Raw genomic sequence first — 20,084 nt, forward strand, 5'->3', positions numbered from 1 at the left:
GTTTGGAATATAACATTAAACTTCTTCATTTAATCAAACATGGAACTCGACGTAAATCGTCAAACTATTTCACTTAATTGGATGGCACATAATCATTTGCTTCTTTAGCAGTCAATGCCATTACGTGCTAGTGTTTAATTTAGCTAATGTTGTTGTATGTGGAGACCACATATTTTGATTGAACTAGCAGGTTTAGTAAAAAGGATGCACCCAATGCTAAAATTTTGGGGTAAATAAATATGGATGGTTGTGGCACAAACTGTGCAACCATTATCTGGAAAACAATTAAGAACCGTAGAAACAAGAAATGAAACGAGAAAACCATGAAATGCGTCAAAAATTACACTATTAAAAAGACGTCAATAAGGTCAACTAACAGCGGCTGGAAAACGCGCACAGTTTGACATCGATTTTGACCTCAGCACCATCCACACCGTTGCTGCGTCAGACGCACACAGGACGGTGCTTTCACCGAACCTATCTCGGTGGGCCCCACCTCATCCCGAACCAGGGTAGGTTCGGACTTCCCCATTCTCTCCCCCCCCCCCCCTCTATAAATACGTGTTCGCGACTCGGCACGACGCGTAACTCTCGCTCGTCGGTAACCAAATTTTCAGGTATGTATTTTCTTTTTCTTTTTCTTTTTCGATCTGATCGCGATTCAAAGGAATTGTTTTCATGAAGTGAAATTTCGTTGTTTTTTTTTTTTTGATTTTTTTTTCGTGCTTGTTTCTTATCTGTAATTGCACGGAAATTAGTGGTTAATTGCTATGGTTTTTTCGTGTTTGAAATTTCGTCTTTCGTAACCGCTTTTTGTTCTTTTCTTCTTCTTTTGTTTGAAGATTCATGACGATTTACCGATCTTTATTACAAAGGAGTCAAAAGAAAGATGGTTTTGAATTTTCGATCTGAGATCTGGATTTTTTATGCATCATCAATTTTTGTTGTTTCAGGTGAAAAAAAATCTTGGAAAAATTCCAATTCCTCTAAAAAATAGAAATAATAAAAAAAAATAGCCATATATATATACATATTTTGACATAATTGGTGAACGACCACATTTTATTTCTACACCGTTCATAATTTTTCCGAAGGTTTTTTTTTTTTTATAAATCTCTTGCGTGTTTGTGAAACTAATGGAATTATGTTTTTTTCAAATTTAAATTTTCAAAACTTTAGAACCGAGGTGTTGATTTTGTAGAAGCTCCATGTTTATACTTAAAATTTGGTGTTTGGTAGATTCTTGTTCCTTGTTAACACTGGTGCTGCTTTGTACTTGTTGATTTATGGCGCAGACAAAGAACAAGGATCAAAGTCAAGCTCAGCAAGATGGCATTAGTCTCTGGTGGAAGATCAACACTAAACCCTAATGCCCCTCTTTACATTCCAGCTGCCTTTCGCCAAGTGGAGGATTTTTCTCCAGAATGGTGGCAGCTGGTAACAACACTAACATGGTACCAGGACTACTGGCTCAGCCAGCAACAGGAAGAGGGAGTCTTTTATGGCAACGTTGGTGAGAATGGATATGATGGTAATGATGTGGTTGATTTGCTGCCTGATACATTTGATCTTGATGCTGGTGAAGATCTTTCTATGGAAGCTCAGCTTGAAGAGTTTATTCAATATTGTGAAACCCAAGGTAAATAATTTGCAGGGACTGGAGTGTATAGGGAATCATAAGGATTCAAGTGTTGAATTCAAAATTCAAATTCTGTAGTGTTATGTTATCTCAAGAAGCAATTTAGAATACTTGAGTTTTGGCTTTGTTTCACTAATGAGGGGCTTCAATTCTTCAGAAGAAACTGGACCCAACACTAATGTGGAACCAGAGCGTGGACCAAAGACATTAACTGCATGAGCCAGAAATTGGAGCTTTCAACACATCTTCCAAATGGAGCTTGCGGTCATTTAGCTATTGCACCATGTTATCTGTAGATTTAACTTTCTGTAAGTCCTGTATAGGCAAGGTTTCAATCGTCAGTCTATCCTTTTCTTGCTTTACCAAAATTATGGTAAATGGGAAAGGAAACGAAAATTTATGACAATATTTCATGCCCTGATGTGGCAAGAGTTGCTACAAGTTCTCAAATTACAAAAATGAAAAAAAAAAATGAAAAAAATTCTCTGTCAGGATTTGTCTCATTACTTTCATCTAAACTTTAAAATGGATCACATCCAACTTTGCAAGACCGAATTTTAAGCAGCGTTCGGTACCCTGGCTGCTGAATTCTTAAAACTCAATTTTTAACTCTTCGACTTGAATATAAGAATTTTTAGCATTTTGCCATAAACACATATCAGTTTGTCAGTTAAAAGAAACGTGACACATTCATGAAACAGGGCATAGCTATGTTATTCCTGAAGATCCTTTTTCTTTTAGAGATAGTTTTATTTTTCTGACTTGTGCAAAGGCAATCAATACATAAAATTTGAAATACTACCTCCCAAAATGCAGACATTGACTGTATATATGTACATAATAGGCGTAAGTCTTACAACTTATCGCAAAACTACATAATCACCGTCTCTGACACCTAAACTGCAAGTCTCTCTAAGTAGGTGGGGGATCACACCAACTAGTTGCAAAGATGTTATTGCCTCTGCAATACGTCAGTTTGGTTACAGCTTCTATTCTCATCCTTAATGAAAGACAGTGGCAAAGCAATCCAGTTCTTTTCATGCGGATAGCTCTGTACCTGCCCCCACGTATTCCGTATCCTCATCTTCAAGTATTTTCCTTCTTTGAGCTTCAAGTTTAGTTTGGTTGCCAATAGCATCAGAGATGGCTTTTGGTAACCAAAAACCTGGTTTCTCAAGGAATGAAGCCCTATCAAGGACCAAAGGTTCTCTCAAAGTTACATCAACTCCATCAAAGGTCCACAATTTTATGGTTGCTTCACCTTTGAAACCCAAAGAGAACCAACCTAAACCAGCTATTGCTATGTCAATGCTTTTGACATCCCAACTAGATCCAGACACTTTAACTTCCCTTTCTTGCCATGTGCCTAATTCAGCAGCGCGGTCACTCCCAATGGGAGGCTGGAATAAGAATAAAATGAAATAAAATTAGGGAAAACATGCATTTCAGAAAATGGATAGAACGCAAAATTTTCATATACCATGCAAGCTATATATGTAAACCTGAAACCAAGTTAACCTACACTGCAGTAATTATATAATGCACATCTACGATCCCAAAATCTACAAATTAATATGAGTATAACCAGAAGTACCCTGATATAGCTCTCTATAAGTTGTAACTAATAGAGGACTATTAAAATATATTTAATGCAGTTTCTATTTCACCAATAATTTAAATTAGTAAACAACTAACAAGACAGTGTATTTAACATTTCTTCATAGACTGTGTATAGTTTGGGCTATATCTTATTGGTACCATTCTTGATGCAGAACAGTTTGGATGAATAACCTAATACCCTTGAATCCAAAGGGATTTTCAAACAACTCAGGCACACTAAAAAATAAATGAACATTTATGGCATTAATTGGAAATCTGAATTTAATATACAATTAAAGAGAAAGTGCTTATCCATACCTATAAGTTCGTAATCTTCTAAACTAATCCTAATTTACAGTACACCTTACTTATATGGAGCTTTTATAATATATACAAGAACCAACTAAAACTTAACTTAGGAATACACAATGTGAAACTTAGTAACTTAAAACAATTCTTTAAAAAAAAAAAAATCTACTAAAACCAATATATTCACTTTGTATATGTGGCAACAACAATCAACAACACAGAGCGGAAGATATAGGTAGAAAGAAATTACACAGGACCAAAGGCAGTCAGAGGAGAGAAAATTTGTTATGGGGGAGGCAGCAGTAGTGCTGCGTTGGTTTTAGGGGGAGTGTGCGGGCTGAGGTAGACATTCTGTTTTGTACAACAAATAGTTCCCTTTTCATACAGTTCCCCAAGGAATGTCTTTGCATTTATGAAACCAAGTTATAATCTAACAATAACAGACATATCTGGCCTTTTTTAGCCAATAATATAAGGTTAATCCAATCAATGAAACCAAGGCCTGCCCATAGCAAAGCAATCAGAAGAAGAATGAAAAGTTTTTCTCATCATAACACCAAATATATTTCCAGAAACAAACAGTAGCACCAATCCTCATTTTGAATCCCTCCCCTTGCAAATGATTTTGATTTTTGAACAATCAAATCTTTCATAATTTCTGACTCAAGAAGTCAATCATTTATCACCAAAATAACCATATTTAGCTTCATTTCAGTCACTCATTATTGCAATGACTGCTTAAGCAAATTCATCAGAGCAAACTCATTTATGAATACAACAATTAGCACCTTCAGATTCAAATATCTACTACAATGTTAATCAAAGTGGGATGCTTTTCTTGTTTCCAGTATTTGGATTTGACAAAAGTTTTATAATTAATAAAAAGTCCTCCTCCTTTCTAAATAGTAATTTGTCAGTTGTCTGGAAATTAAAATAGCACTTTGTTTGCATGCAACAGATTCAGGAAGTCTTGAGATACATCAGTTAAGTTTGATCTGCAAAGCAAATATGATTTTAACATTTCTCAATCCCCACATTGCCCAGAAACGTTTGCATATGGTGCTCCTCAAAACTCACACATATGTACAAGCACATTCCCCCTACCCTCAACCCTCCTTAAGAAAACTAAAGATATACTTCTTGTTAGATTTTTGGCATATGATCTAAAGTATAACCTACAGATTATGTGCAAAATATTCTTTTTAATTAAAGGTTAACTGAGAAAACTAAAGATGCACTTGTAGCTAAGATTCTTGGTATATGCACCAAAGTATAACCTACAGGCACCATGCAAAATCTTCTTTTCTATTAAAGGTTAAGTGAGAGATGAAAAACCATAAAGGGAGATGGAACAAAAACAAAGAGAGTAAAGATTAAATAATCAATTATAATTGTTTCATGTCGGAAATCTCTTCTTCCTGAGAAACTTAAATTGAACTAATGGCTCTTAATTAGCTTATGTAGATTATAATAGCTACTTGAATTCATTAAGATGGAATTAGGCATGAGCAAATTAATCAATTGAAATAAAGACGGCCAAGCTATGGCAAAATGCAGTTTTAAACCACCTCTGCGAAACAAAGTATAACACTTAACATTACTGATTTAGACATAATTCGTTTGGTCTGAGAACAGGAAAAGATTTACCTGCAGCCTGACGCCAACATGATTATGCCAAACTTCATCAGCATTTTCTATTTTCCCCAAGTGAAGAGAAACATTTGGTGATGCCCAAACTGTGACATATATTGTTTCAACAGAGGCTTCAATAAGGTCAAGTCTTGTCAAGCCTCCAATATGTATAGCCTGCCCTACCTGTAAATTAAAACCAGTATGTAAGATTCAAACTGCATCTCCTTTTTTTTGAAATATTCACACTAATCCACATAAAAACCTTCCAATCTCGATTCAGTAATCATTTTCATGGTTCAGAATCTTCAGATACCAAATAAAGGCCAGAATAATGAAAACATTATACTTAAATAAGAACTTTTCTCATTTCTGTTAGCTCTTAACTTATGAATAAGGGTGGCAATACGGGTTGCACGATACGACACAAATTCGATATTAATACGAATGCACTCAATACAAACACAACACAACTTTGAAATCGGGTTAAAACCTACGACACGAACACAACTAGCTTATTTGGCGGGTTGACATGACACAAATAACCAGACAACCTCAGAGTGTATTGTTTATTATGCGGGTTGACACGACACGATAAGACATGAATAATCTGTTTACGACATGACACAACACGAACAACCAGAAAGAAGATTAAAGTGAGTCAATTTCGGGTTCGCGGGTTGACACATGATACAACACAAATTTTTTCGTGTTATTTTTTGCCAACACGAACATGAAACGAATTTGAAAATGAGTTGACCCAAAGAGACGAATTTTTCTTATTGTGTTTGTATCGTGTCGGCCGTCGTGTTCAAAATTTTCACTCCTACTTATGAACAAACATAAAGCACACATATAATCTATGTAAGAGAAATAAAGCACCCCTGACAATTTACATTCAGGATAAAGAACAGCAATAGCAATAAGTAACTTGCCTTAATTCTATATGTTCGAGGACGAAGTTCCTTCCGTATCTCAACCATCTTTTGCTCATCCCGGTTCAATCTCATTGACATTAAATATGGATGCAAGAGCCCTGGAGTGTCAAACATCTTAGCCTTAGCTGACAAAATTCCTCCAATTCTCAAGATTCCAAGTGTTGTACCAGGAACTGGAGCTTCTGTGAGTTTTGTAACTTGGGCTCCTTCTCTCTTTGCAAATGCATTGATGAGAGTAGACTTCCCTGCATTTTGAGCCCCAATTACCCACACATTCCCGCGAGGGCCAGCCAAATTCTTCATGAAGGACAACAAATTCCTTACACCTAAATCCTTATGAGCACTGACCATATAAACCCCACTTAACTTAGGTGCTCCTCCAGAACGTGAACGATGTCGAACCCATCTATCTAACCTGGTAGGAGAAACCTGGGATGGAAGGAGGTCAACCTTTGTTGCCACAAGAACAAGCTTTGGCAGTTTCTTACCCAGCTTTGGATTATCCTGGATTCTTTCCAATGCCTCAAACAACGATTTCACTGCAGTTCTAGGGAAAGAACCATCAAAATCAACACAATCCACAACCATGACAACAACAGTAGCACTGCCACTACCAGCAGGATTCATCAACCGAGTAGAAATCAACCTATTGAAATCAAAATCAGGTATCAAATTCTCAACTGTCTGGTTTTTCACCTGACCATAATTTCTCAAGGAGTGACACCTAGCACATACAGTAACCTCTTCTTTCACCTTCTCAGCCTCTCTAGCCATCCTCTTCTTCTCAGCTTTTGACACCTTCTTCTTCTTTGCCCTCTCCAGAACCTCCTCAGTGACGTTACCATAGCCAACCCCTGCAGGTGCAAATCCATCCAATTCCAACTTATCATCCTCTTCCTCAAGAAACTTAGCTTCCCACTCATCAGAATCCCAATCAAACTCATCTTTTAACCCCTCAGTGTCTTCTTCAAGCTTATTTTCACTACTATCCCAAAACCCCATTTCATCATCATCATCATCATCGTCAATATTATCCTCATCAGAAAACTCTTCCACTTTCACCTTCCTTTGTTGGTAATACCCAGGAAGGTTTGGGTCTTCATCTTGCATAAAGACTCCACAACCAGGGCAAATGGGTCCACGAGTTTCATCCTCATCTCTCCCCTCACTCAAAAATGGGTTCTTACCATCTCTCCTGGGCGTGATTTTAGCATAATTTCCCTGACTCGTTTGCACGGTGGAGTTACCCTTTACCGCAAAAGTAATCAAGGACGGAACTTTCTGAGAGCGCTTGCCACTATCTATACTCAAGTGATGAAAAAACGCAAATGGGTATCAAAAAAATGAAGAGAGGGAGTGCGAGAAACTGACACAAGCGAAGAGGATTAATCGAGGGTCTTACCTATGGAATGGTGAAAACTTGGAAGTGCATGCTCTTGCGTATTGTTGAAGATGGCAAGCTTGGAGCTGAGCTTAGAGGAAGGAACCACAATCGTAGACAACAAGATAGCCATGACTCCGAGTTCTACAGATAAACTGGTTCAGCAACACAAGCACAAATACAGAGGAGAGAGGAAGAGGGTAAGGAAATTGGTTTAATTTTAAATTTAATCATAAAATTTAACCATTTTATCCTTTGTTAAATAATTTATTCAATAAAATAAAATTGAATCGATTTCATATTTGATGAGCTCTAAACATAACAAATATTATTATTATACTTATAATTTTTTTTTATATAATATCTTGTAACTATATTTTAATATCGTTAATTTTTGTCAATTAACGGTTATTATTTATTGAGAACTAATAATTAATTAATAAATTTAATTTGTGAAAATCATAACTTTTGATTGACAAAAATCAACAATGTTAAGATATGATTGCAAGAGGTTGTAAAAAAAAATTGTAAGTATAACTTTCCTTTTCTTTATAATGTATTCTAATCACAAAATTTAATTTCTTAATTAAATCAAATTAATTCAAACAAAATGATTTCTTATTTTAAAGATTCAAAACATAACGTGAGTTAAAACAATAAATTGATTTATACAAAGGGATACTTAATTTGTTTATTATTATCTTTTATTATTAAATTTTAATTATTTGATTTCTCTCTATAAGTTTTTAAGAATTAATAATTAATTAATTAACGAAAATTAACAGATAAAATTTAACAGTGAGAAGTAATAAGAAAAAAAAATATAAATTTCATGTTCACAATGACAAAAATGCCACTAAAATTTGACTATATTCTCCGCGCGCGCCACTCGTTTCAGCTTCTATATATAAAGTGTTTTCTCAAGCTTCATCGCGAAGTTTAACCAAACGCCAAAACAAGGAATATGGCGCCAAAACGAAAACCTTCATCTCCAGTCTCCATAGGTTGAATCTTCAAACCCTAGGATTCGAATATACTGATTTGGATGCTCCGTTTCTAACCTCGGTTTCCACATTCTCATTTCGCAGGTAACTGCGAGATTACGGTTGAGGCCAACCGCTTCACCTGCAACTCCGATTCAAACGGCCTCTTAATCTCTATCCCCAGAAGCGGAAAGATCAGAGTATCAGGTATTTTCGAAGATGCTTGTTTCTCCTCACAAATCTCACGAAACAGTGCGGTTTGAGTTTGTTTATTCGATTTGATTAATGATTTTTACTCTCTCTTTTTTCTTTCTCCGTTTTCTTATTCCTTCCTTAACCAGTGGTACAAGATGTGTCTGCAAACCATGGAAACGCTTCTGAGGATTTCAAGTCCGGAGATGGAGGTATAATGCTGCATTTATGCTTGACTCATTGTAATATTAATTTTATGTAAATATGTAATTAATATTAACTAGTAATCATTAGCGTGATTAATAATATTTGCTGTTTGGTTCATGAATCTATAGAACACGAGTTCGTGCTAGTTAATCCTAAAGATGTTGATGGTATTAGCAAATCCTACCTTCAGGTAACACAACTCGTATTTAGTATTTTTTTTTTTTTTGAAAATCGTATTTAGTGTTTTTGAATAGGAGAGGTTGTTCTGTAAAATTCCATTTCTGACTTATTATTTTTTATAAATATTTTATAATTATAAAAATTTAGAAATAAAAAATTAATCTTCCTATCTTTTCCCCGTTCAAAATGTCTCTGTGAATGGCTTTGCAGGAAGTATTACAGATGTATATGACAGAGCTACCTGGAATGAATTATGCTGCGAATACCGGAAAGCAATCAAAGTTTCTTGAGAGATGTGTGACGAATGGGTATTAGATACTTCCCCTTTTTTTCTTGCTTCTCTTGCAAGTCAATAATTCTTCCCCGGTAGTGTTGCTGCTAGTTCATAACTATGCTGATTTTAACTGTATATTTATTTACTGGTTTGTTTATTTTTTTGAACTGTTTTAGGTTTAACATTAGGTTTTGTTTTGTATCTGTGTTTTTCGGCTACTTGAAACTAGAAATGTTTAATAACCTTTCATTTATTATTCTTGCAGGAAATATCGAACACTACTTCTGAAATCCAGTTCGGTAGGAAATTTTGGAAAGGTATATTTGCTAGACGACTGTGCTTCTTGTCACGGATTGAGGGCATGTTTTACATCGGTGTTTTATTTCTAAGCCTACTTTTTGGGTCTTCTACAGTGCAGCATGAGTAACTTTTGTTGAACTATCCTATAAATTAAATTCAATGACAATGCTTTTGGTTATAGTACGTTTACAGATTACAGTAGAGCCTGTGTCCATCTCTTAAAGAGAAAATCTAACATTTTTAGTCCTGAGATTCTTTAGAGTCTGTTTGTGTGTGCATTAAATTACACAAGGTATTTAGTCATCATTGATGGAGAGATTGGTTCTAGAAGTGGATTGACTTTGTCTCAATGATAGTCCTGATTGATCTCTGCTGATACTCTCCTTTATCGTCATAGAGACCATCAGGCTTAGAAATAAAAGAAAGATGATATTTCTTACTGTCTTCTAATGTCAGCTAGACAACAATGCTTAGAAGATTAGAGAAATATAATAGTATATGAATAATAACATGTTAGCTTATAATTAACTTATGCCGTGTTTAGGTTATAGCTGCAATCACATATCAAATCATCCCTGCGGATACAGAATATGCAGAGATCCCACTTGCAGCTGTCAATGCAATCTATCAACGGAAGGTCTATTCTAATTTTTACATTTTCTTCTTTACGTCAGTTTTAATTTATTTATTTTAATTGAAAATGATGGTTTTAAGAGATGAATGTGTAATTTGTTGTTTTTCTTTCTTCTAATGAAGTTAAGTAAATCATGAGAATTATTCTAGTAAACATGATTGGTACAAACTACATAGTGAAAACTTACGCGGTCATCTTATTTTGAAGGGCTCGGATATTTTGAAACTCATCTGAATTTTCACATCCGAAGATAATGCTTCTTAAAGAAGTCTTATGGCATACTGTAGTTGTATATTGTTCCTTCTCATTGTGTCTTGATTATATTGAGCTGTAGCAACTTATATATCATGTTAAGCCTTTTCCTAATTCTCCTACTCTTGCCATTTGTTTATGGGCTCAAGGTTTATTTCTCAGTTAATTACTAGTTAATATGCTGCAGGGTTTTGGTCATCTATTGTTTGCAGAGCTATGGAGGAGACTTAATAGTGTTGGCATTCGTTCTATTTTCTGTTGGGGAGACAAAGAATCTGAAGGTTTTTGGCTTAAACTGGTAATTTATAAATGAAAATTCACCGGAGGCTTGAGCAAATTATAGAGTCTTTTTGGGCTTTATTATATGAATGTTATTTCATTTTTGAGTCTAGAATACTTGATAGATATGCAATCGTCCTAGTAAGGATTCCATTTTGGGTTTGTTTTTTAGTTATATATTTGTTTTGTAGTAAATAAAAGGTTAACATTTATGTAAAGAGGCCAGTTTATATGGTAATATAAATATTCTATGGTATCAATACAATTTGCCAAATTTAGAACCATGATTTTCATTCCTGTAAAAGATTCTCCTTTAGTTCTGCTGTTACAATGTTTCTTTTTATTTATTGCAAGTGCAGGGTTTTATATCAATAGCACAGGTAGATACCAAAGGTAGAGCCCGAAGGTTGCCTGTAAAAGCTGATATTCGCAAATCATTATGCTTTCCTGGTGGTTCAACTCTCATGGTTTGCCACCTAAGGAAGGAATTATTAGCTGATGATGCTAACACTGTGAAGTGTCTCCCCTCACAGCTTCATCAGAATTCCTTTACACCTGCCATTGCTGAAAATGAGCGGGTTGAATTATCAGGAGAGTTACATATTGATTTGGACTTTGCCAATAGATCTTCCTATAGAACAGAAAGTACAGATAAAATTCAACCTGAAGCTTTAGTTAAAGATGGATCTTCCAGAGAGTATGACAAACTTAGTGGTAATACATGATATGTCTGTCTCCCATACTTGATTGCAATTATTTTCATTTTATTTTTTTTTGGAATTAGAAAGAAGTAACCAAATTATCTTTTATATGGCTATTTGACGTTTTACTGTACAATTGTTGTAATCTCTTACACTACGGACAGGGTTTGACTGTCACAATCCTAAGCACTGCTGCAGTGACATTGTTCCTTTTGCCAAAGCAGATGATGACAGACAGGACGCTGGTACAGGTTTTTCACAGGATGGAAGTGATGCTAATGTCAAGCATTGTTCTCAATCTACAAAAGGTGCAAAGAGGACCTGGGAAGCCTCTTTTTCCTCGTTGAAGTCAAAAAGAGTGAAGGGAAGCCAGTTGGTTGACTGTGGATCAGATTCTAGCTGGGGTTTCATCTCAGAGGATGATAGGGCCGATCCTTGTTTTGTGGATGTCCCTCATGCTGATCCTCTGATCAAAAAAAATTCTGAAAAATGTACGGGAAATTATATGCATTTAGAACCTCCCATCAACAAAGAACTGCCATCAACTAAACAACGCTTTAGAATCATGTTGATGAATATCGCTGATGATGCTAAGAAAGCACAGCTTACAAAGGTATGTTTAATTACCCAAGCATTTTATAAATGCTTTATTAAACTGATGGGTGACATTTGGTTTTTGTTAACTGTCCTTTTATTTAGAGACCTGGTCTCCTCCTTTTGAATTGATTAACATTCCTTTTAAGGATTGGTTTATTACAGCTGGCAGGAAAAAGGGGCTAATTTGAAGCTTTCTAAATTTATTAATTCAAATGCTGAGGTCTAGATTTCTTTAATTTTTTTTATTGTGTATTTTGAACTTAATAGCCATTACACATTTGTTTTACATGTAGGTGATTGAAGACCTTGGTGGAACTATGGCCTATGATGGAAGCATGACCACACATGTTGTCACTGGAAAAGTGAGAAAAACTCTGAATTTCTGTACCGCCCTCTGTTCAGGGTAGGCTCAAAATTATAGTTCCAAATGTTTGCATGCTTAGCTTCATACTGAAAATGTTTTATAGTTTGATTCTTATGAAGTTGTTCTTATTATTCATTAATATGTGTCCTACTACATCTTTGTCTTCTTTCTTTGTGTTGATCGTTCGTAATTTATAACAAGGCGATGTTGCTAACTGCACAGTGCTTGGGTGCTCTCATCAAGTTGGTTGAAAGAAAGTTTTCGCGAAAGCAGATTTGTTGGTAAGCTGGACCAAACTATCTTGTCTATATCTAATCTATATCTAATTACTCTTCAGAATAGCTTACATTCATAATTTTAAAAATGAATATGCAGATGAATTGCCTCACGTACTGAATGATAAGGATTTTCAGTTGAAGCACAAATCTGATTTAATAAGTGCAGTTTTCCGAGCAAAAGCTAGTCCCCATGCTTTGTTCAAGGGATATAATATATATATTGCAGCTCATGTTCAAACACCTGCTAAAACACTGTCTGCTATTGTCAGGTCTGCAGGTGGTAATGTAAGTCCTATTATTTTTACTGAAATTTAAATTTAAGCAGACCATGAACAATGCTATGTCTGGCATTTCATATCTCCTACAGTTTATAAACAACTGCACCTCTTGCAGTTGATGATCCAACAGCTCTGTTCATTAAACTAATTTCATTTTTAATATTTTATTTTGCACGAGACAAAATTGTTCATGCAACATGAGAAACATATTCATCATAATAAATTCATCTCAAATGTCTGAGGTCCTATGCAGTTTTAAATAAACTGCAGAGGATCCAAATCCTCCCATCATTTAGACATATGCTTGGTATGGTAAAAACTTGAAGCATTGGAATTCAAGTGGTTATTCTCACAATGGTTAAATGCTTTTAAGAATGCCTAGCTATCATATATAATAATCTTCGTGCTTCTAAGTTGGAGGTATCTGTAGACTACTGATTCCACACATTTCGGTGATCCACCTTGGTTATTTTCAAAAGACATCGTTGACAAAGTGAATTTAGTCAACCTAGTTTTGGAAAATAGCTTTGAAAGTTTCTTAAACGAGTTCACGTCTGACAATCTATTGTCTTCTAGTTCGTTCTAAGATCATGTTGTTTGACTATCTACTGATTTAGAGTTTATGGATTTGAAAATTGTCACTGTTGGTTAGTTATGTAGGTCAACCACAAAAAATCAGCATGCGGTATACTTCTTTTCAACACGTTGATTTTAGTTATTTATCTATTTTGATTCTTTGTTTTTCTTATCCTTTTGAAGACAATAAAAGCCATCGATATATTGGTGTAGAAGCTTATCCATACTGTCTAACCTTTTGTGAATGGTGAACCACAATCTTTGCCTGCCTACGCTCATATTTCATTCACCAATATTATGTTTCAGTAACTTGAGTATTGACTTATTAAGCTTTTTCGGAATCCTCAGAAATAGTTTCTGATTCTTTACCTAGTGGGTAGCGGCACTGTCAAATTTTATGGTCAACTGTATACATTCTTCTAATTCCTTTGTGCGAAACTTGTGCTCTTTTGTTTTCTTTTTTGTTCGGAGCTGTTTCAATTTAGAGAAACTAATTATATCAAGAATCATTTATGACATCTTGTATGAACTATGAACTATGAAGTCCTTTTCTCTCCCCTCCTTCCCAACTGATAGAATTACTTTCAGAAGTGTCTTGCATGTGCATGCCCATGCCCATGTAAAATGTTCATTTAATCATACATATTCACATAACACATCTGTTCACATCTGTTTTTCTGGGGCTTCTAGGAACTGAACCTCGCCTGTTATCAAATTCGACTTGTTTTTGTATTAGGTTATTAGTGGGCTCGAAAATGTAAATGATGCATCAACAACAATCTTTGTGACATGCGAAGAAGATACAGAAGAAGCAATGATGGCTGCAAAGAAAGGCATTCGGACTTTCAGTAGTGAGTGGTTCATGAACTGTGTCATGAGACAGGAGCTTGACTTGGAGGCCTCCCAATTTGCTGAGTCCTTGTAAGGATGTTAATGCCCAGTGGTAAATATGATTTGGTATATAAGAATTTCTTCAGTACTTTGAACTGTTAGCGTTTCATTTATATAAATATGACTTAGGTTTTTTAGAAAGAGAGCTGGTTAACAAATTTGTCCTCCCAAGGAGGATGACTTAACCAGACCGCTTCATCTCAAATGAGGTTTCAGATACTGTAATTAGGCATGTTTTGCGGTGGTTTTTTCAGGTTTTTTTGTTTAGGGTTTAGGAACTACTTGCAATAGGTATTCATTTATGCACAATTTTGCCATTTCTACGCCTTTGCTATTTCATTTTAGTTTATTCTTTATATAATTCTCTTTTAGTTCTTGTCATGGGTTATTTTACATCACACTCATTTTTAATTTACATATTTATAATATTTTTCTACAAATCTCACATTATTATAACAGATAACAAAAAGCGGAAACGAATATAAAAACTAAAATTAGAATTTTTTTTATAGGAATTAAATTAAAAGTAATATTATCTATAAAGATTAAAAAATATTTAAATCTTAAAAACTTTTATTTATTAATAAATAGATAATTTTAATATGAATTGTTTGAGGTTAATTAGCTAAAGTTTCTTTAATATGCATTTCCATATAACATAAAATTGGTATATTAGGACGTGATTTGAGAAAGAGATATTAAAGATCAAGAACGATGATTGTAGTTAACTAGTCTTTATAAGACGAGGACATAAGTTTGTAAAGGTAATACTCAAATGAAGATTAACCTTATGCTCAGACATAGTAAAAAAACCTGACAACACAAATAAAAGTAAGTGAAAATTAAGAAATAAGCCCTTAAAAAAATTGTTACTTAAACTAGTAGTTGACCGAAAATGTTAAGACTACACATTTTTAAGTTCTCTTCACAATGAGGGGTGGCAAACTCGTCACCTTTTTTTTTAGTTATTTGTATCCCAGTACTATCTGTAAATTGTAGTGGACAGCTCTGATTTATTGGAAATATATTAATATTATGGGTGGAATGTTTATTATTTTAAAGGATATAATTTTATGTTATTTTAAATAAAATGATATTATTTTGATATATATTTGGTGTTTTTTATTTTTTTTCTCCATAAAATTAGGAAGAGAAAAAAAAATGAAGAAAAGAGAATGTAAAAAATTATCAAATATGTATCAAGATAATGTTGTTTCATCTAAAATAATATAAAATTATGTTTTTTTAAAAGAACAAACACTTTTTTTCTATTATTATTTACTGATAATTTTTTTAAAATATAACTATGATCGTTACTATCATTTTCTTTCTTTCTCTTCCTTTTTCTATTGATTCATCAACATTAATGTACACAATTCGCTATATGATTTTGAGTTCGGTAAGTTGCATATTGTTTACAACTAATATTGCTGGTGGGAAGGAATTATGGGTTAGCAATCACATCACACACACACCTGCATGCACATACACACACACTCACAGTCAAGGTGACGGATAAGCTGATGAGTAATGGGCCTCTTTACTGTTAACTCCCCTTAATGTTGGCCCACTTTTAATTACCGCAGGCCTCATAAGTGACAACCTTTTAGTGTAAAAGAATGAAGGGATTAAGTTTCGTTCATCTGGTGAGCACCAATTCTGTAGATTATAATGCTGATGTTGTAACCCCACTTTCTAGACGCTAGCTTCCAAGTGCGGGAAAATGGGAAATGTTTGTTTCACAATATTAGTAAAAATTCAGCTATTGCTTCATGCTTGGATCAAATTTAATATTTATACATAAATTCTCTTAAATAATAATTCCTTAGTGTCTAAAATGCGTAGCAGGTATACAAAAAGATAAAATAAAATGCATTGCAAATAATTATGATATCATAAACTATTATGTTTGTCTGAGTGAATTTCCATTTCTCCCATCTCTGTCTCTAGAATCTAACTGTTAGTTTGTTGGTGTGCTTGATTTTCTTCTAGGGAAAACTTCAAAAAATCTCCTTTAACTTTTCTCATAATCATTTATCCCCTCTCCAAAATTTTAAATAATTTATCTTCTTGATTTAAAGTTTTTTTTTATCATTTACCCCATAAGTGAGGAAGATAAGTGATAAAGAAACTTTAAGTCAGGGAAGTAAGTGATAAAAAAAATCTAAATGATTCAAAACTTTTGTGAGAGAAGTAAATGATAATTAAAAAAAATTATAGGAAGATTTTTGAAGTTTTTCTTTTCTTCTGTAGACACATATGAGAGAGTAAGATTTTACAATTGTTTATTGAATTTGCCATCAATTGTAGTTTCACACCGCGTGCGCGGTTTTTCGGTAGCTAGCAATATTGGATGAATAACCTAATAGTCTGACTGCTATAATTTTATTTATTTTTATTTCAAACGTATGATTTTTGTAACTAAAATATAACATCATTTATCCCGAAAAATTAATTAATAATTAATGAAGAAGGTTTCAATTTTTGAAAATTAAATTATTTTAATTACTAATTTATTTACAGTTAACCAAATAAATCATTAATCAATTTCATTTAATAAAATACTCAGCCAAACGAATGAATCATCTCTCTCTCTCTCTCTCTCTCTCTCTCTATATATATATATATATATATATTTGCTCCTATTTTATGTAGATCTTCCTGTCTTCACCTTTTTATCCTGAGTAAAATTTTGGTACTACCAGAATACTTAAATGGGTAGTTCCTTTTTTTATATTTGCTAAAAATTTCCCATCACATTACAAAAAAATTTCTTTTTGAAAAAAAGGTATACCTAATTAAATACATTCGATGCACAGAATTTTTTTTCCTTCCGCCTAACTTGTTTTCATTGTACGAAAATAGGATTTACAGTGGGCCTATCAACAATTCAACTGCATATTTCTGTGGAAGGGCTCAGATTGTTTATGACTCTTCTCCAAAATCTGGGTGCACAGACATTGTGTCTGAAAATAATTGATGTTAAATATATATAGGGAATTAAATATTATTAAAATAACTTAAGTTTTCAGCTAATCGATCAGCTCAACCAATAGTGACATGACACCAAACATAGTATAATCCTTTCTTGGATTTTCTCACATTCCAAAGTTTCACTGTCAACTATCTGAACCATATCAATGCAATCCTCACCTCTAGCTCTTGTTTTTATTGGTCCTACTTACACTTTCTCTCTCTGGTGAGCACAGAGACCTGATACTTCCTTATTTTTCAAATTTCTATTATAAAAAGCTCTCTTCATTTTCAATTTTCAAAAATTTAAAATATCATTCTCAAATATAAATTCATTATTTAATATTAATTATTTTAAATTTAATTTTCTTAACATTAGTTTTCTAAAATTAATGCTATCAAAATTTAAACCAATCATAACCTAAATTATAATAATTTTATTTCCTGCTGCAGTTGTTCCTTCGTGCAGAGTGGCCCCTTTTAATTGAAGTTCAATATTGTGACAAGTGTACATAAAGTTAAATACAATAGAAGTAACTTCGCATCGAACAGTTCAATCGCATTCGATATTATTTAGATGACAAATTCCATGTTTCGTGGGATGATGTGCTGCGCTCTAGGACAAAACATTACTGACAATGAAATTGCATTCTTCTCTGTTCATTATTATTGGTTTTTTTTTTTTTTTTTTTTTTTTTTCAGACTGACCACTTTTATTGAAAAGATTTTAAGATGGTATCGCAAGGAGATCTTAAATTTCTTTTTGAAAATTAAATTGCTACCCCTATATCAATATATAACAAATAATAAAAGTTAATAATTTTAAAGTAATTCTTTAAAAAATATAATTAATTTCATTATTTATTTCATCTTTTTTTAATCTTTATCTTTTTGAGACCAGAAAATTACTCTTTAAAGTTAAATATAAATCTTAAAAAATTTAAATTAAAACTTTACATACACATATATATATATATATATATATATATATATATATATATATATTAAAAGTTAGTTACCAAATAGATGCTTAATTTTTTTTGTAAAATTGAATAAAAAAATTTACAATAAATTTAAAAAGTTATATATTTGGATTTTTATAGATAATTTTAACTCCTTTAAACTCTTCAAAAAAAAATGTCATTCTCAATTTCGTCATGTATATGACATTTGTAATTGTTATCTTGATGCAAAAGACGTGACTTGTTTGAACACGTTTAATATATCAATTTAATTTTGTCAATATAATTAACAGTAAATGGTATACAATAATTAATTGCATTTATAGAAATTAGCATCAAAATAAAAATAATAGATGAGAGTATTTATAAATTCAGAGCAAGAAATGATGCACCGTATTCATTTTTCATTATTACAATTTAATATTATTTGTTTTTAATTATATGTATTCATGTGTCGACCTTATACTAATATTAAATTATTTTTTATCAATATCATTGTATTTTAAATTGATTATAGTAGTTTCTGCTGAAAGAAAATAAATGTAATATTAGAAAGTATTTACAATAAAAAAATATTTGCAGGATAAATAAAGAATGAATTAATAAAAATAAACTGTGCAAATAATGTCAAATAAAATATTTATTGATAAAGTTAAGGATATTTACATCGTATAATGATTGATGAAGTAAATGAGAAATATACTATACTTTTAGGGGGTGTTTGGTTCAAGAGAAAAAAAAAATTTACTAGGGAAATGTAAATACTAGAGATCTGCAGGAAAAGTGAGTTAGATAGAAAAGTTTTAAAAAAGTTGTTTGGTTGAATAAAATTTTACCAGAAAAATTGAATGAAATTTTTGAATGTGTGTTTGGTTGAAGATAAAATATTGATGAAAAAACTTAATGAAATTACAAAAATATCTTTATAAAAACAACTTGGTTTTATTACAACCTTCCCACGGCAATAAATAATGTATCGAGGGTAATGTTGTCACCCTTTTTTACCACTTCAATAACTTAGTTGGTTTTCTGACAAATACCACCTTCGATTTAGCTTTCTCAAACAATGAATTTGTTGATTTTTACATGCAAGTGTGGATTGATAGGCAAGTGACTTTGATGGATTTAATTTATCATATCCGTCAACCAAACATGGAGAACTGAGATAGCGACTTTTACTTAGCTAAGAAACTAGGGGAAATTCTTGAACCAAACACCCCATTATTGACAATCAAAGTACTGTTTGTAAGGTTGATTGGGTTGAGTTACAATAATTAAATAAAAGTAAAATTAGTTACTTAAAAAATATAAATCGAATAATATTGCCAAACCAACATACAAAAGAAATTAATTTTAGAAGAATATATATATATATATATATATATATATATATTTATATATTTATATGGACAAGATATTCTTACACCAGTATAAGAGTTAGAAGTCTTACACTCAATTTTGACCATTGATCAACTTGTATCCAATGGTTCAGTTTACTAAAAAATTAGAGCCCCTAGATATAAGTGAGATCAACAGACACGATTGAAAGTGTAACTTACACTGGTGTAAAATGATCATGACTATATATATATATATATATATATATATATATATATATATATATATATATATATATGTATGGTAGGATCCTTTGACACAAGTATCAAA

The 20,084-nt window shown here is 32.8% G+C and overlaps 3 protein-coding genes across 5 annotated transcripts; 2 read left to right on the forward strand and 1 right to left on the reverse strand.

Moving 5' to 3' along the window:
• The first annotated feature begins 578 nt into the window (after positions 1 to 578).
• Positions 579 to 2,130, forward strand: LOC133306672 (protein EARLY RESPONSIVE TO DEHYDRATION 15-like). Of its 2 annotated transcripts, XM_061507001.1 has the most exons (3): positions 579 to 617; positions 1,296 to 1,639; positions 1,797 to 2,130. In XM_061507001.1, the coding sequence occupies exons 2-3, from the start codon at positions 1,330 to 1,332 to the stop codon at positions 1,856 to 1,858; spliced, it is 372 nt and encodes a 123-aa protein (XP_061362985.1). In that variant the 5' UTR covers positions 579 to 617; positions 1,296 to 1,329; the 3' UTR covers positions 1,859 to 2,130. The 2 variants fall into 2 exon arrangements, with proteins under 2 accessions (XP_061362985.1, XP_061362986.1); XM_061507002.1 differs by lacking the exon at positions 579 to 617 and having other exon boundaries at positions 1,800 to 2,130.
• Positions 2,131 to 2,371: 241 nt separating this feature from the next.
• LOC133306671 (GTP-binding protein BRASSINAZOLE INSENSITIVE PALE GREEN 2, chloroplastic) lies at positions 2,372 to 7,646 on the reverse strand. 2 transcript variants are annotated; one of them, XM_061506999.1, is made up of 4 exons: positions 7,517 to 7,646; positions 6,112 to 7,415; positions 5,195 to 5,362; positions 2,372 to 3,039 (listed from the first exon to the last, which is right to left on the reverse strand). In XM_061506999.1, exons 1-4 carry the CDS (start codon positions 7,626 to 7,628, stop codon positions 2,677 to 2,679), a joined length of 1,947 nt encoding a protein of 648 aa, XP_061362983.1. In that variant the 5' UTR covers positions 7,629 to 7,646; the 3' UTR covers positions 2,372 to 2,676. The 2 variants fall into 2 exon arrangements, with proteins under 2 accessions (XP_061362983.1, XP_061362984.1); XM_061507000.1 differs by having other exon boundaries at positions 5,195 to 5,358; positions 6,108 to 7,415.
• An 813-nt stretch (positions 7,647 to 8,459) lies between these two features.
• LOC133306682 (uncharacterized) lies at positions 8,460 to 14,768 on the forward strand. The gene is made up of 14 exons (XM_061507023.1): positions 8,460 to 8,499; positions 8,584 to 8,685; positions 8,829 to 8,882; positions 9,006 to 9,067; positions 9,268 to 9,365; positions 9,597 to 9,648; positions 10,176 to 10,268; positions 10,705 to 10,815; positions 11,156 to 11,510; positions 11,662 to 12,110; positions 12,388 to 12,497; positions 12,681 to 12,739; positions 12,834 to 13,021; positions 14,327 to 14,768. Exons 1-14 carry the CDS (start codon positions 8,460 to 8,462, stop codon positions 14,513 to 14,515), a joined length of 1,962 nt encoding a protein of 653 aa, XP_061363007.1. The 3' UTR covers positions 14,516 to 14,768.
• The last annotated feature ends 5,316 nt before the right edge of the window (positions 14,769 to 20,084 follow it).

Source organism: Gastrolobium bilobum, unplaced genomic scaffold (assembly GCF_033153095.1).
Source record: "Gastrolobium bilobum isolate Gb01-03AN ecotype WA unplaced genomic scaffold, APGP_CSIRO_Gbil_v1 utg11804, whole genome shotgun sequence".
Classification (NCBI taxonomy): Eukaryota; Viridiplantae; Streptophyta; class Magnoliopsida; order Fabales; family Fabaceae; genus Gastrolobium; species Gastrolobium bilobum.